Genomic DNA, 15138 nt, shown 5'->3' with positions numbered 1-15138 from the left:
TTGCTGCTAATTATATGCTGTGGATTTGGAGATTAGAAGAAATGGGTATAGAGTAAGAAAAAATAAAAGGCTTCCCCATGAATGAAGCAAATGAATGTTGTCACATGGGACTGTGATAGTGTTATTTCCCCTTATCTCCTAGTTCTCGGGTATGTTTTGAATTTTTACTTTCAGCAAATATTTATTAAGCAGAGTTATGTGCTAGGCACTAACACATTATCTCTGCCCTCATGGAGCTTACAATCTAGTACAGAAAAAAATTTGTAAAATCACAAATTACTGTGAAGAGGGATTATTGCAATTGGGGAGGGCTACATTAACTGAGAGGTTTAATGTACCTTAGGGAGGGAGTTGCGGACAGTTTTACAGAATATGTGACTTTACAGCTGAGACCTGAAGAATGAGTAAGAATTAATGGGCAAGGCAGTGGTATGCAGGAGAGGGACAGGAGGAATGAGGTCTGGGACAGAGGGGAAGGAAAGAGAGAGAGACCGAGGGGAAAAAAGAAAGAAACAGAAGACAGTAGTATGCTGACTGGCTCCACTTCTGAACTTCAGTTTATTCTTCAACTCTTCACAACCAGCCTACTTTCTGATCTTTCCCTTTCTTGTAGAACATCTCTTTTGTAAAATCACCAAATCCCAAGATCTTTCATCAGTCAGTTCTCATCCTGTGCTTAAGCAGGCTGTACCATCACTTCCTTCTTAAGCATGTCCCTTCCACAGCTAAAAACTGGTTGAACCATTTAACACGTTCCAGACACTGACCTAATGATTTCACTCCCCTGATCAAAAGGCTTTCATGGTTTCCCACTACCTATAGGAAAAGTATGAACCTCTTGAGCAACCAACTCCTTTAAAGCCTGTCATGACCTGGACTTTTTCTTCTTTACTTTTCTCCCAAACTATGTTCCAGCCATACAGAATAAATGACCATTTCCTGTGTATGCACTGTATTATATTTATTCCTGGTATTTGCTTATACTGTCTCCATCATCCAGGATGCACTTCTTCCCCATTTCTGCCTATTAAATACCTGAATCCATCCTACCAAGACTGCTTTTCCAGAAAGACTTCTCAAAGCCCTCCTATCAGATGTAATCTATGAGAGTAATCCTTTACTGTCATAATTCTTTAAACCTTGAACTGACTTGCCAGCACTTAACAACTATTACTGCGAATGACATCATTTGCCTTGTATATGGAGAACTTGTATAAGTTCTCCACACTTATCTCCCTGAATAGGCTGTAAGATTCTTGATAGTAAATATTTTTGTCTCATTCAGAAACTAGAGAGACCAGCCCCTGGAGAAGGTCATCATGCTTCATAAAGTAGATGGTCAGCATAAAAGATAACTCTCAATGAGATAGACTGACACAGTGGCTCCACCAATGAGCTTAATTAAACACAGCAGGGACTGTGAGAATGGTGCAGGGCTTGGCAGGGTTTCATTCTGTTGTACACAGGGACTCGCTAGGAGTCAGAACTGACTCTACAGCACCTAATAACAACAACAGAAACAGACTTACCCTAATTTTTGTTTCCCATTGTTGCTGTTGTTATGTGCCAGTTGTTGTTATGTGCCATCGTGCCTCCTTGGGTTTCCGAGGCGGTATCACTATGGAAGTAGATTGCCCAACCTTCCTTCCGAGAGGAGTGGCTGGTGGGTTTGAACTGCCAGCCTTCTGGTTAGCAGTCAAGCGCCTTAGGCACTATGCTACCAGAGCTCCCATTAGCAGATATTAACCTCAGTAGGTTTGTTCCCTATAGTGTCTCAGTGCTGTGCTGACACCTCCTGGTCATATATGGTCCAGCAGCCCAGGTCCCAGCCTTTCACCCTCCAGTATAAAGAAAGGTTCTAGATGGGTCATGCTTACTCAGCCAGGCACTGGAAGCGTGTGCTTGTGGTAATGCCGCACCACAGCATCACCCTTCCCTGGACACTCCAGGAACATACTCAGACCTTCTGGTTCTTGGCTTGCCCTACGAGTCTCCAGCCTAAATTCGGTTCAAGCTTCAGAAATTTTCCCATTGAGTCTCATCCCAGAAATGTGGACTTCCCTTCTTCCCCAGTATCGCAGATTATGAGGGCTAACAGAGCATTAAGAAACCAGGGAGGGAGGAAAGCAAGCACAATTAAGAGAGCAGGGCATATGTAAATGTCCCTGCTCCCCAAGAATCAAGACTGTTCCCCAGAGTGCTATTCCTTTGTCTTATTTTTAAGAGGCTTTAAGCGGTAGGCCTTCTTGGTGATAGTGGTGATCAACCAACCGGAGGTTGGGCAGAGAGTAGGTAGGCGGGGCTTGAGGGGTGGGGCCAGGCCAAAGGGCCTCTCACTTAGGAGCTTCTCCATTCTGTCAGCTCTCCGGGGAACATCCAAGGCAAGACGGGCAACCAGCACGGGGCAGGTGAGGGACTGGCAACAATTGAAGGCAAGGCTTTAGGGGTGTTGGTGGCAGGAGAGTGCCAGGCTCTTTCAGCCATAGCTTTCCATATTGTGAGATGCTCACTTGATGGAGAGAATTCTTGGGTCTCCCATAGAGATGTCTAGCTCAGTTTTCCCTGGGACAAAGCAGTCTCAGAAATAAAGATATGGTTTAGGATGGGGTGGAGACAGCAAAGGCTGAGGGATAGGGGTGTATATGGGTGTGTGACGAAGTACTGAATGTTACAAGGAAATCTGAGAAGATAATGGGGGCAGATGGGTAAGAGTCAGAGAGAGAGCATGACCAGAGACCACAGGGCAGGACTCAGACCAGATAAAAAGGGAGGCTGTAACAGGGAGAGACAGAGGACAGCAGACTAAGCATGAGATGGCAATGGGGGTGCAAGAGAGCTGGGTAACAGGAAGGCCAAGGAGGAAGGAAGGCTCACATGGAGCAACCTTCTCTTCCGGCTGTGGAGTCTGACCCAAAAGGCCCCAGGCCAAGTGGGGAACAAAGCAAGTTTCCAGGTTCCCACTGTACTGATTTTGTGGGGGGGGAAAAAACCATAGTTACCCATCTGCTCTACCCCTTCATACTCCCATGTTGGTTTGGAGGAGAGGGTGAGGCTGCTCCTCACTGCGGTCATAGCCACATCCTGCAGAGCAGGGGAGGGGGAAGTAAGAAGCAAAACACCAGAAGAACCACAGGTAAAGACCATGGGGAGAGAACTCTGGACATATGCAGCTGGTCTGCCACCAGGAAGGTCCTCAGTTCAACCGCAGCAAAAGACCTTAGACCTCTAATAGTGCCTGCCCCCCTGGGGTGCTTGATTCTCAGTCTTCCTCAACATGTGTCAACCTCATTGAGAGAGTTCCAGGGAAGGAGGTTTCTTTGGATTATTTGGTTGGAAGGTCATTATTATCATTTATTTGTAACTTTGGCCAAGTTGCTGAATTTCTTGTAGCTTCAGTGTTCTCATTGCAAATGGGGCTATCTACCTTATTGACATCTGGAAGATTGCAATAATTCACAAAGCACTTGACACCTAGTAAAACCAAAGAAACAAACCTGTTGCCATCAGATTGATTCCTATTCATGGCCACCTCAGATGTTAGAGGATAGAACTGCTCCACAGGGTTTTCTTGGCTGTAGCTTGATGAAAGTATATCATCAGGCCTTTCTTCTGAGGAGCCACTGAGTGGGTTCAAATGGCCAACCTTTGATTATTAGCCTAGTGCAAACTGCTTGAACCACCCAGAGACGTACAGGCTCTCAATAAATATTAGTTACTATTAGCATTAAGGAGCTCTGGTGGCATAGTGAATAAGGCATTTGGCTACTAACAAAAAGGTCAGCGGTTCAAAGCCACCAACACCTCCATGAAAGGAAGATGGGGTGATCTACTTCCATAAAGATTTACAGCCTTGGAAACCCAATGGAGGTTGCTATGAGTTGGAATCAACTCAATGGCAGTCAGTTATTAGCATTAGTTCTTACTAGAATTCCTGGGACTGCCTACATTTCTCACTTCTTTAAAGGCAGTACAGAGCATTAGTTGACATGGGCCTTTGGAGTCAGAAAAACAGTTCTGTTTGACCTAATGCAAATTCTTTTATATAAGCTTCCGTTTGCTCAGCTGTAAAATAAGGACAGTAATGCCTACACTTCACAGGCATACACAGTCAGTGTTCAAAAATGGTAGCTATGAGAATTATCTGCCAGTAAGTCCTATCTTCTCCATTGTAGCTGTTATGTTGTTATGTGCCGTCGAGTCGGCCCCGACTCATAGTGACCCCTTCTTGGGTTTCCGAGGCAGTATCACTACGGAAGTAGGATTGCCCAACCTTCCTTCCGAGGAGTGGCTGGTGGATTTGAACCGCCAGCCGTCTGGTTAGCAGGCAAGTGTCTTAGCCACTATGCTACCAGAGCTCCCCTCCATTGTAGCAGTGATAGCCTATTTCCCCTTAAGACTTAACTTGTGGTGGGCTGGCCACATTCCTCCAAAGATATCACTACTCTTGCTGTTTTGGACATTGAAGTTTCCTACAGCATTAAAGGAGAAAAGTAGGAGTGGGTCACAGAGAAACAAGGGGGCTCAGGGGAATTAAGACGACAGACAAAGATGATGATGAGAAAGAAACCAAAAAGACGCAGAAAGGGGAAAAGCCATTTCTCTCTTTCTAAAGAAGCCTGTGGCCTTTCTTCTAGTGACTGACCACACATCCCATTTCCAGGAACCATGGAGACCTTCAGCTCAAAGAGTCTGGCACTGCAAGCAGAGAAGAAGCTACTGAGTAAGATGGCAGGTCGGTCCGTGGCCCATCTCTTCATCGATGAGACAAGCAGTGAGGTGCTGGATGAGCTCTACCGTGTGTCCAAAGAATATACACACAGCCGGCCCCAGGCCCAGCGGGTTATCAAAGACCTGATCAAGGTGGCTGTCAAGGTGGCTGTGCTGCACCGCAGTGGCTGCTTTGGCCCCAGTGAGCTGGCCCTGGCCACCCGCTTTCGTGAGAAGCTGCGGCAGGGAGCCATGACAGCACTTAGCTTTGGCGAGGTGGACTTCACCTTTGAGGCTGCTGTATTGGCCCGCCTGCTGACTGAGTGCCGGGATGTGCTGCTGGAGCTGGTGGAGCACCACCTTACGCCCAAGTCACACGGCCGCATCCGCCATGTGTTTGATCATTTCTCTGACCCGAGTCTGCTCACAGCCCTCTATGGGCCTGACTTCACTCAGCACCTTGGCAAGATCTGTGATGGGCTCAGGAAGCTGCTGGATGAGGGGAAGCTCTGAGAGTCCTGAACCCAACACATTCCACCTTGGGAAAATGTCTGACTGAGAGAACAACAGATAATGGGCTTTCTAACCCTGCTCATCTGCACTAACGCTTTTCACTCTTCAGGCTTCAGTCCTTCCCAAGAGTGCTTTTGGCTCTGAGACCACCCCACACCCAAATGGCTGATGGAGAAGGAGCAATGTTGAGGGCTGAGGCCCCTCTCCCGTTTCAAACCCAGGACAGGAAACAAAACTGCCTGAAAAAGATGAAGTGAAACTTGGATCTCTATTTCCTCCATAAGGGACGTTTGAAATAGGAAATCCCCCTCCTCTATGAACTAAGAGAAGGGGATACAGTTCATCTAATCCCTCTGGGGACACTAAAGACAGAAAGGGTAAGAGAGTCCTTAGGAACATCCTAGAACCTCCAGCTCTAGGCAGAGATGGACAGATACCAGAGGTTCTATTCTGGAGTACAGGAAGAAGGGGCTAGGGCAGGGGAGAGTCTCACAGGGGAAATAAAACTACTAAAACATGCACAGGGCTCAATGTTTAATCTCTCCAACTTCTCACACCTTCCGATCATTACAGAAGAAAGGCGGTAAATAAACACCACTTATCTCACCTCTTGCCATTTCCATACGGGAGACTGAGGCTTAGTTCCAGTATCAATGAGGTTGTCTCACCTACTTCAAGAAGAAACTCAAAAAACTGTACCGCAGATCAGTGCTACAAATTGTAAATAAATATGCAGTGAGGAACAAGGCATAGATAGATAGGCTCTGGTGGGGATGGGCTATAACACAGACCCCTCAAAGCAGGGGGCTCTATGATCCTCTTCAAACCCCAACATAAGCCTTCTTCCATCTCCTTAGCCCCACCACAGTCTGAGCAGAGGAGCAGGTCAGAGGGGTGAACTGGTAAGATGGAGAATTCAGAACCCTATAGTGCTACTTTTTCTCAGAGCAAGAGCTGGGGAGTGATAGGGGATTAATTAGTCAAGGCTGAGCCCAAATCCTTAACTTTCAGACTAGGGGGAAGGCCCAGCACAATCCCCCATTTTCTGCAGCAGGCCCACATCACTGACTGTCCCATCCTCAATAACATACACTTGGCCAAGGAGGTGGGGAACCAGTAGTCACTGGCTCACTGTTTCTTGGTTCCCCTCACCTAAAGACCACAGAAATCCCTTTTTTTTTTTTTTTTGGCTAAGAGTGTGAAGGAATACAGCAAATAAATAGTACTTCAATATAGCACCAAATAAATTAGATACTTAGTTGAGAGCTGGAGGATTCCCTGCTTCCCTGCTCTAAGGCCAAGGAATAGTGAAGGGATAGGAAAGGCAGCAGGGATGTAAAAAGAGACTTTTGAATCTAAGGTACTAGATTCAGCCAAAAAACCAAAGAGGCCTATTTCTCATCCCCTACTCTTATAATAAAACTTCCCCAGGCCGAGGAACCCTTGGATGGATAAGGAGGCTGGGGAAGATGGCAGGAGTGGAGGGAGGTGGGCTGGGAAGCCATGTTCTTGAGCCTCACCTCAGGCTCCTCTCCCCCTCAAGTTGTTCCTTCAACATCTTGCTGCTCTCAATCAGTTCTGGGGACATCAGAGTTTAAAGATTTCATCCTCCTGGTCCCGTAGTGTTCTGGTCCGTGAGGTCTGGGTCAGCGGCACAGGACCAAGGACTGCTCGTTGCTGCATCCGAGGGGAGCTCAGGTGGGGACCTATATCTTCCCCAGGCACCCTGCAGGTGAGGAGAAGGGGAAAGGGTGACAAATCAAAGGAAGAACCTAAGGACAGCCTCAATGAAAAGAGATGTGAGAAGCTAAGCTTCTCCTTTAGTACGTGAGCTGTTTGCTCTAAGACCATGTCTCAATACCTTTTGGATAAGTCCTAACTCTAATGCTCCTTCATGGATCATCACAGCAGTAAGTTGGACTCCAACGAGAATATAGAACTCAGTTCCCCACTGCTTCTACTCATTCTAGCAGCCATTGTCTCTGCTCCATGTCTTGGAGCCACATGAGAAAAAGGTATCACCTTGCTTCTGCTGGCACTGTGTTTATTTTTATGTGTGTTGAAAGGAGGAGTTCATGGAAGGGCTTAAAAGGAACTATAAGACTTACCTGCTGTCCCCTTTTCTCAGCTTCTGAGCAGCAGCCTTCTTTGACAGGCTGATCTGTGAATCAAGCTTCTTAAGGAAGTCAGAGGCCGAGAGGTCATGGATGGGTGTGGGGGGTTCCTGGCCAGGTGTGGGGAGGACTTCACCATTAGCATGTCTCGAACCTATCTCGTGCTTTTTCCTCTCAGCTGAGTGTGGCCCAGCTTCATCCTTACTAGGCTGTACCTCTTCCTCTTCCTCAGAATCCAAACCATTGAACAGGTCTCTGGGCTCTGTCAGGATGGGGATGTAGAGGGTTTTCTTCAGGAAGATGGAGTCATTAGTATAAAGGCGGTTTGCACGCTTAATCTGTTCCATCTTAAAAGAAAAGTCACCAAAATTAATAACAGCAATAGCAAGTAATCCTACATTTGTATAGCATTTCATGTTTGTTTTTTTTTTAAAGTTATTGTACAGTCTTATCTGACCTTGTAACAACCAAGCCAAAGTACAAAGGGTTGACATCATTCTTATTTTATGGATCAGCAGTTCTCACACTTTTTGATCTCAGGGCCCCTTTACATTTTAAAAAATTATTGAGTACCCCAAAGAGGTTTGGTTTACGTGGTTAACAGCTGTCAATATTGAACATACTATAAAAGAGAGAGAGAGGTGGGGTTGGCAGCCTAGAATAGTAGTAGTGGAGACTAGTTTGAAAGCTGGGAAGAATGTGCTCAAAGGGAAACCTTGCAAGCAGCAGCCCTTCACCTGACAAAGGTTCGCTTTGCCTTAGTTGTGAATTCTTTCACTGAGGAAAAGAATTACCATTACATCACTATATTAATGCAATGACAAGTAGACTTGACTCATGATTCAGAACCAAAGAATGTAAAAGCCTGAAACAAATGAAAGTTGAGAGTGGGTTCCCTGGGAAGAACTTCCTCCAAGGCACGAGGTTTTCTGGGCACTACGGTGTTTAAAGGAATAAGGCCATGATCCTTTTAAAGGAGATTTGGATCATCTGGCAGGATACAAAGGAAATCACCTCTAGGTGGCCAAAAGGATTCTTCAATTTTTTAGAAAGGCAAAATAAGATCTAGCTAGAGAATTAAAACCACCTAGATTTCAGAACTCCTCCATTTTACCCCAAAAAGTTCTATTTGATTACTACTTTATTTGCATTCTCTTAAATATCCTCTACTTTTTCAGCCAGTAATTGTGAAAAAATTTTGGGTTTATGTTGTCGAATTCTATTTCAGCCATAGCATAAATGATGAATGGTGGTGATCTTGCGTAAATTTGCTTTTCATAGTTATACAAGATCTATGCTGTGCATTTTGTCATTACTAGCTTGCAGAGTAGAGTCCAATAGACTTTGTCTTAGTGTTTCACTCCAAGTAGAAATTCTAACTCAACTGCTAACACAGTATCCTTGTTGTGGAATTTATCACGTTTGTTGATTTTCTCCCTTTCTCTTACTTAAAATTATTTGCATGGTAATATATTGTGACAGTCCTTGCAAGTAGAGAGAACAGGACAGGAAATTAGGGAATATGCTCCATGTTTCTGACTGACTACCTAAGTCAGAAGTCTTGGGCTATTACAAATAACGCTGCAATGAACTTAAAAAAAAAAAAAAAAAATTAAAACTGAGAAAATTTAAAAACATGTATTTATTGAAAAGTAATAAACTCATTACATGTTAACATAAACATCTGAATGAAGAATAACTGTATTTTCCAAAACAAAACAAAAAAAGGTAGGGAGAAGAGAGGCACTGTATTATATTTTTGCAAATCACTTTAATGTCTGACAATGGAAGACAATTAGTTCTCCTATGTGTATCTATATTCAATCTAGTGTGGTATCACACGTCATACAGTCTGTGGAAAACTCTACTACTATCCAGTTATGAGAGAATGAGAATGAAAAAGCAAATAATCAATTATTATTATTATGAAAATAATTTAGACCCTGGGGACACCTGAAGAAGTCTCAAGAACTTCTGGGGTCTCCTAACCTCACTTGAGAACTTCTGTTAAAGATGAAAGACTGAGGCTCAGAGGTTAAGTTACTTGCATAAGATTACTTAGCAAGTTAATAGCAGGGCTAGAACTAGAATCCTCGGTCTTTATATATTCCTTCTGAGAAGGTTTTTCCCAGTATAATATAAGCAATTTCATTGATGAAGTATTTATCTAGTACCTATTCATCAAATACTGGACAGAGTGACTGGCATCACTATCCATCTACCTGATCTCCAAGGGTAGAAATATAAATGTCATCCTCAACTCATACTTTCCTTCCACCACCCATATCCAAGTGGCAACGAAAGTGCTTAAAAAATCTCTCTAACACATGGTCTCATCTTTACGTCTACTGCCATTGCTTTAGAATCCCAAAAACAAACTCACTGCTGCGGAGTTGATTCTGACTCATAGCTACCCGATAGAACAGAGTTTCCAAGGCTGTAAATCTTTTATTTAATTTTTTTAAAATTGTGATTTGGGTGAAAGTTTACAGAGCAAATTCACTTTCCATATAGCAGTTCACATACACTTTGTCTCATGACACTGACTACAATTTACCCCAATGCAACAAGGGCTGTAAATCTTTATGGATGTGACTGCCACATCTTTCTCCGATGATGCTTTAGAAAAGACCCTTCATATTTCTCATTTGGGTTATGCAACAGTTTTTTAACTGGTCTTTCTTTCTCCATTACTACCCATTCTATATTCTGCTGACATCCATCTTTTGAAAATAAATAAATCTGTTTATAACCTCCTAGGGCTCCTTCCTCCTGGCCCTAAAAGATAAAATCCAAATTAACATTCAAGGACTTTCTCAGTGTAGCCCTGATAGGAAAAATCAAGCTTCATCTCTCTTCCCTCTGTCACTTATATATATATTTTTCACCTATATATTTTGCCATTCCAAACTTTTCCCTTTTCTATGAACATTCCGTGCTCTTTTACACTTTTATGTCTTTATCTATGCTATTCCTTCTGCCTGAAATGCCTCCTCACTAGTTCCTTATCTGCTTAGAAAACTTGTACTCATCTACATGACTCCCTTTGTGTTAGCTTATCAGGACTCCCAAAACTACTGGAGGAGCAGTAGTGGTTAAAAGCATTCGGCGGCTAACTATAAGGTTGGTGGTTTGAACCCACCAGCCACTCCACAGTCTGGTTCCATAAAGATTTACAACTTTGGAAACCTTATAGGGCAGTTCTATTCTGTCCTTTGGGCTGCTATGTCAGAATCGATTTGATGACAGTAGGGTTTGTTATACACTTCTTTGCATGTTTGTCTTTCCCACTACCCTTTGAGTCCTTTAGAGGAAGAGATGGTAACTTGCTGTCTGGTATCCCCAGAGCACTATTCAGCATCCCACAATGTTTGATATTAATGGGGCTCATTAATGCTTTATGAATAAATAAATAATAAAATATACGAACCACAAATATAGTGCATCAGTATTTTACTATAAGAGAGCCAGGTTGCCAGTTTTGGAAACCCATAATCAGCTTAGAAATCCATTATCTGTCAAGTATCAAAGATGTTTCTACCCTGGGGCAAGATTATCATCATAAACTTAACTAATAAAATCTTATACAGTTATAATGTGTTTAAAAATAAAATCAGATTAATCTGAACAATAAAAACACATTAAAATTGCACTTTTGTATTTTCAAGGAGATCTGGTGGTATAGTGGATAAGGCATTTGACTGCTAACCAGAAGGTCAGCAGTTCAAACCCACCAGCAGCTCTGTGGAAGGAAAATGGGACAATCTACTTACATAAAGATTTACAGCTTTGGAAGTCCAACGGGGATTGCTATGAGTTGGAACCAACTCGACGGCAGTGAGTTTGGTTTGGTTTTGTGCTTTTACTTTGCCAAAGGCTTCTATGCTATTAATTTTGCCTAGATAATATCCTAAGTCCCTTCCAGTTCCAAGACATTATGAATTACTCTGTGAAGTTTCTGTTTCTTTTATTATATCTTAGCAGCACCATATAAGGGGAAATTATCCTACTTTTAAAAAGGATGTAACCAAGGTCAAAGTCCAGAGAGAGCCTGGACCATAGAGTCACAGTTTTTAAGAGTTACAAAGGCCCTTAGAATCTAGATAGGATAATAATAATAAAAAACCCAAACCAGTTGCCATCGAGTTGATTCGGACTTATAGTAACCCTATAGGACAGAGTAGAACTGCCCCATAGGGTTTCCAAGGCTGTGATCTTTATGGAAGGGCAGACTGTCACTTCTTTCTCCCATGGAGAGGCTGGTGGGTTCAAACTGCTGTCATTTAAGTTAGTGGCTGAGCTGCTTAATCACTGTACCACCAGTTAGTATAACAGAGCAGTTGAAAGTAAAAGTTTTAGAATGAGACAACCTGGTCTGAATCTAATTATACTAGTTGCATGATCTATAAATTATCTTTCTAGGCCTCAGTTTCCTCATCTTTAAATGGGAATAATTACACCTACCTCATAGTCTTACGAAGATACTACGAAGTAACACATCCATAGAGCTTTCTACATAGAAAGTATTTCTTAAGTGATATATAAATAATAACTTAGGTAATTATCATTATTTAATACATTTTACCAATGGTGAGGAAATTGAGGTTCCAGAGAGCGTAAGTGACTAAGCAAAGTCACTCAGTCAGTAAGCAGCAGAATGGAACTAGAACCTAGGGATTCTTCTTCTTCCCTAGACTATAAGGCTTCTCTGCACCAGGAAGGGTACAGAGAAATTTAAAAAAAAAAAGCTTCAATAAGTACTTGTTAATTCACTGGTACCCCAGTTCCCTTGTTTGCAAGGCTTCTGAGGCCCAGGTAAGATCTAGGAGCTGTTCTGTACTTTTATACCCACTTCCTTTGCTTGGGGAGCTCTGGTGGCATACTGCCTAAGGCATTTGACTGCTAACCAGAAGGCTGGCAGTTCAAATCCACCAGCCACTCCTCAGAAAGAAGATTGGGCAATCTACTTCCGGAGTGATACCACCTCCGAAACCCAAAGAAGGGTCCCTGAGTCGTCGGATCCGACTCGACAGCAGTGAGTTTTGTTTTTTCGGTTTCCTTTGCTTAGGCCATTCCCTCTACTTGAAATGTTCTCTCTTCTGCACTCTCAATCTCTATGTGTAAAAATCTTAGCCATACTCATTCATTCATTCAAAAAACATCTATTAAATTTCTATGCGCTTGGGACTATACCAGACTTTAGGGACATAAAATTGAAAGGAGTTTCTACTCTTAAGGAGAGTATGTTGTTGCTGTGTGCCATAGAGTTGATTCTGACTCATAGTGACCCTATAGGACAGAGGAGAACTGCCCCAATGGGCTTCCTAGGCTGTAATCTTTATGGGAGCTGATTGCCAGGAGTTTTCTGTCTCCGAGCCACTGGTATGTTCAAACCAATGAAATTTCAGTTAGGAGCTGAGCACATAACCATTGTGTTACCAGGCCTCCTTTAAGGACAGTATAGGCTATTAAGAAGACATAAACCTATGTAAACAACAGTTATTACATAAATCAGAGAGGAACAGAGAGAAAAGAATTTCAAAGTCTTCTAAGGACCATAGTGATAGCTTCTTCAAAAGCTGCACTGATGTTTACCTCCTCCCCCTTCCAAGTAAAAATTAATCTCCTTTTCTAATTTCCCATCTTTGTTAACAGCATTACACATTTACCACATTCTGCCACCTACTATCATTATTTTTGTCCCAGGAAATTTCTCACACGAAGGGAGCCACACATTTTGTTTCTATCTCCAAGATGGTTACCACAGTGCTTTAAAGATAGCAAACATACAGATGTTAGCTAAATTTAACATTTGTTTGTGAGGGATTGGACAAGATATGGAAAAGCACTCACCAACTTTAATACAATATATTTTTACACCTATCAAATGCATCCTACACTTACTTGGTGTAAAGAGTACCTTCTCCTTACCAAGAAAGGCCACCTTACTGGGAAGAAGGCTGAGCACTGAGAAGGAAAAAACATGAAGAGATAGGCACTCCAGGAACTTAGAACTAAAAACCAGCTCTCCATTATTTGCTGTAAATGTTTAATCACTCTCAATTAAAAAGTTTCTATGTAGTTAATAATAGTACAGGATTTAGAGTGTGACAGACCTGTTTGAATTCCAACTAAGATTCTCATTAGCTGTTTGATTCTGGTAAAATTGGTTAACAGATCAGTCCTCATCTCAATTTCTTTATCCACAAGTGTTGTTGTTGTTGTTATGTGCCATGGAGTAGGCCCCGACTCATAGCGACCCCTCCTTGGGTTTCTGAGGAGGTATCACTACGGAAGTAGATTGACCAACCTTCCTTCCCAGGAGTGGGTTTGAACCGCCAGCCTTCTGGTTAGCAGTCAAGTTCCTTAGGCACTACACTACCAGAGCTCCTTTATCCACAAATAGTGAACAGTAATTGTATACTTGATAGGCATGTGAGGATCAAATATATGCAAAGAACCTAGCATAGTATCTGGCATATATTAGGCTTCAACAAGTAAGAGCTGCTCCTCTCCATTAGGATAGTGGGACAGGATTTGTCCCATCCAGACAGTGAAACACTGACAACAGAAAACAAAGATAAAGGCAGTGCAGGCACAGCCTCAATCAGGGAAAATTCTGGGAAAGTTACCTAGAAGGGTCACTACACACATTCATTCTCTCCTAACTGGCTGTCAGTAACCTAGTCCTGGAAGACTCACCGTCACCCCGTATTTGAGTGCTAGTCCAGCCAGAGTGTCTCCAGGTTCCAGCTGATGCTCCAGACGTCTTTCCCTCACTGGGGAGCAGACAGACTGCACCAGGCTTCCATAAGAACGAGCCCGGCTCCCTTGAAGCAGTCCAGATCCCCCGACCGGGGGCTGTCTAGAGGGAGAAGCCATCTCCTCACCCTGCTGACAGCTTGGGTTGCGACAGAGGGAGGACTGGCTAACTGATCGACAGTGACAGGGCTGGGGGCTGGGAATTGATATCCAGGGAGATTCCTCCCTCCTCTCTCCTAAATCTTTCCTTCCCTACGCTCCGCCCTCAGCTCCCCTCCACTCGCTGAACCTCCACTCGCCCCAGGCAATCCTACCCTCCCTCCCCTAGGGACCTAGCATATTCTAAGCAGATATTATCTGCTCTTGCTTCTTCTCCTTCCAGGCCCTTTTTCCACAAACCTGGCCCCTGGGTATTCAGTCTCTACCGAGTCCCATTAGAACACCCACAACTCCTCACTACACTGACCTCTGACCTTTGAACTCTAGGCAACCTCCTCAGTACCTTTTCCTCGGTTTGCCCCCAAGCCGGGCAGCACGGCCTCTGGGGCTCCCCTCACCCCGGCACTGCCCAGTCCCAGGGTTGGTCCTCTAGGGTCAGAAACTAGTCAGGCCCACGCTAGGTGGGCTGGCACTTCAGACGAAGCGCTTGAGGATGGCGAGTTTGTAGTCCACTACCCACTTAGCGATCTTAAAGGGCCTGCTCCACATCAGATTGGTCTTAAAATTCGGACTCAAGCATCAGCTCCACATATAGGTTCTTGTCGCTCTAAATGCCTCGAATTTGCCTAGATGCAAGGGCGTGATTCCTGCCGGTAGACAAATTCTTTGAGAAAAGACTTCATTTCCCAAGAGGCTTCGCGTCTGCGGGGTCGCAGGGCACCATAGGAAATGCAGTCCCCTTTGGACGAGAGGAGGGTGCTTTCGGGATCGCGCAGTGCATGAGGGGAAGCGGGTCCCCGGAAGTAAGGAGGCCAACCGGAAAAAAACTGGAAGAGGGACAGGAGCCGCCTCTCTTTTGCTACGGTGGCCTGAAAGGAGAGAC

At 43.8% G+C, this 15138-nt stretch overlaps 2 protein-coding genes across 2 annotated transcripts; one reads left to right on the top strand and one right to left on the bottom strand.

The window, feature by feature from the left end:
• Window positions 1-4665: 4665 nt before the first annotated feature.
• TNFAIP8L2 (TNF alpha induced protein 8 like 2) lies at window positions 4666-5220 on the top strand. The gene has a single exon (XM_007950906.2). The coding sequence runs from the start codon at window positions 4666-4668 to the stop codon at window positions 5218-5220; it is 555 nt and encodes a 184-aa protein (XP_007949097.1).
• A 1587-nt stretch (window positions 5221-6807) lies between these two features.
• On the bottom strand, window positions 6808-14216 carry LYSMD1 (LysM domain containing 1). Its single transcript, XM_007950900.2, has 3 exons — window positions 14037-14216; window positions 7329-7681; window positions 6808-6946 (listed from the first exon to the last, which is right to left on the bottom strand). Exons 1-3 carry the CDS (start codon window positions 14214-14216, stop codon window positions 6808-6810), a joined length of 672 nt encoding a protein of 223 aa, XP_007949091.1.
• Window positions 14217-15138: the final 922 nt, after the last annotated feature.

Source organism: Orycteropus afer, unplaced genomic scaffold (assembly GCF_000298275.1).
Source record: "Orycteropus afer afer isolate SDZICR_OR568_19922 unplaced genomic scaffold, OryAfe1.0 scaffold00290, whole genome shotgun sequence".
NCBI lineage: Eukaryota > Metazoa > Chordata > Mammalia > Tubulidentata > Orycteropodidae > Orycteropus > Orycteropus afer.
Note: the sequence above shows the minus strand (reverse complement) of the source record. Positions and strands in the feature narration are given on the sequence as shown.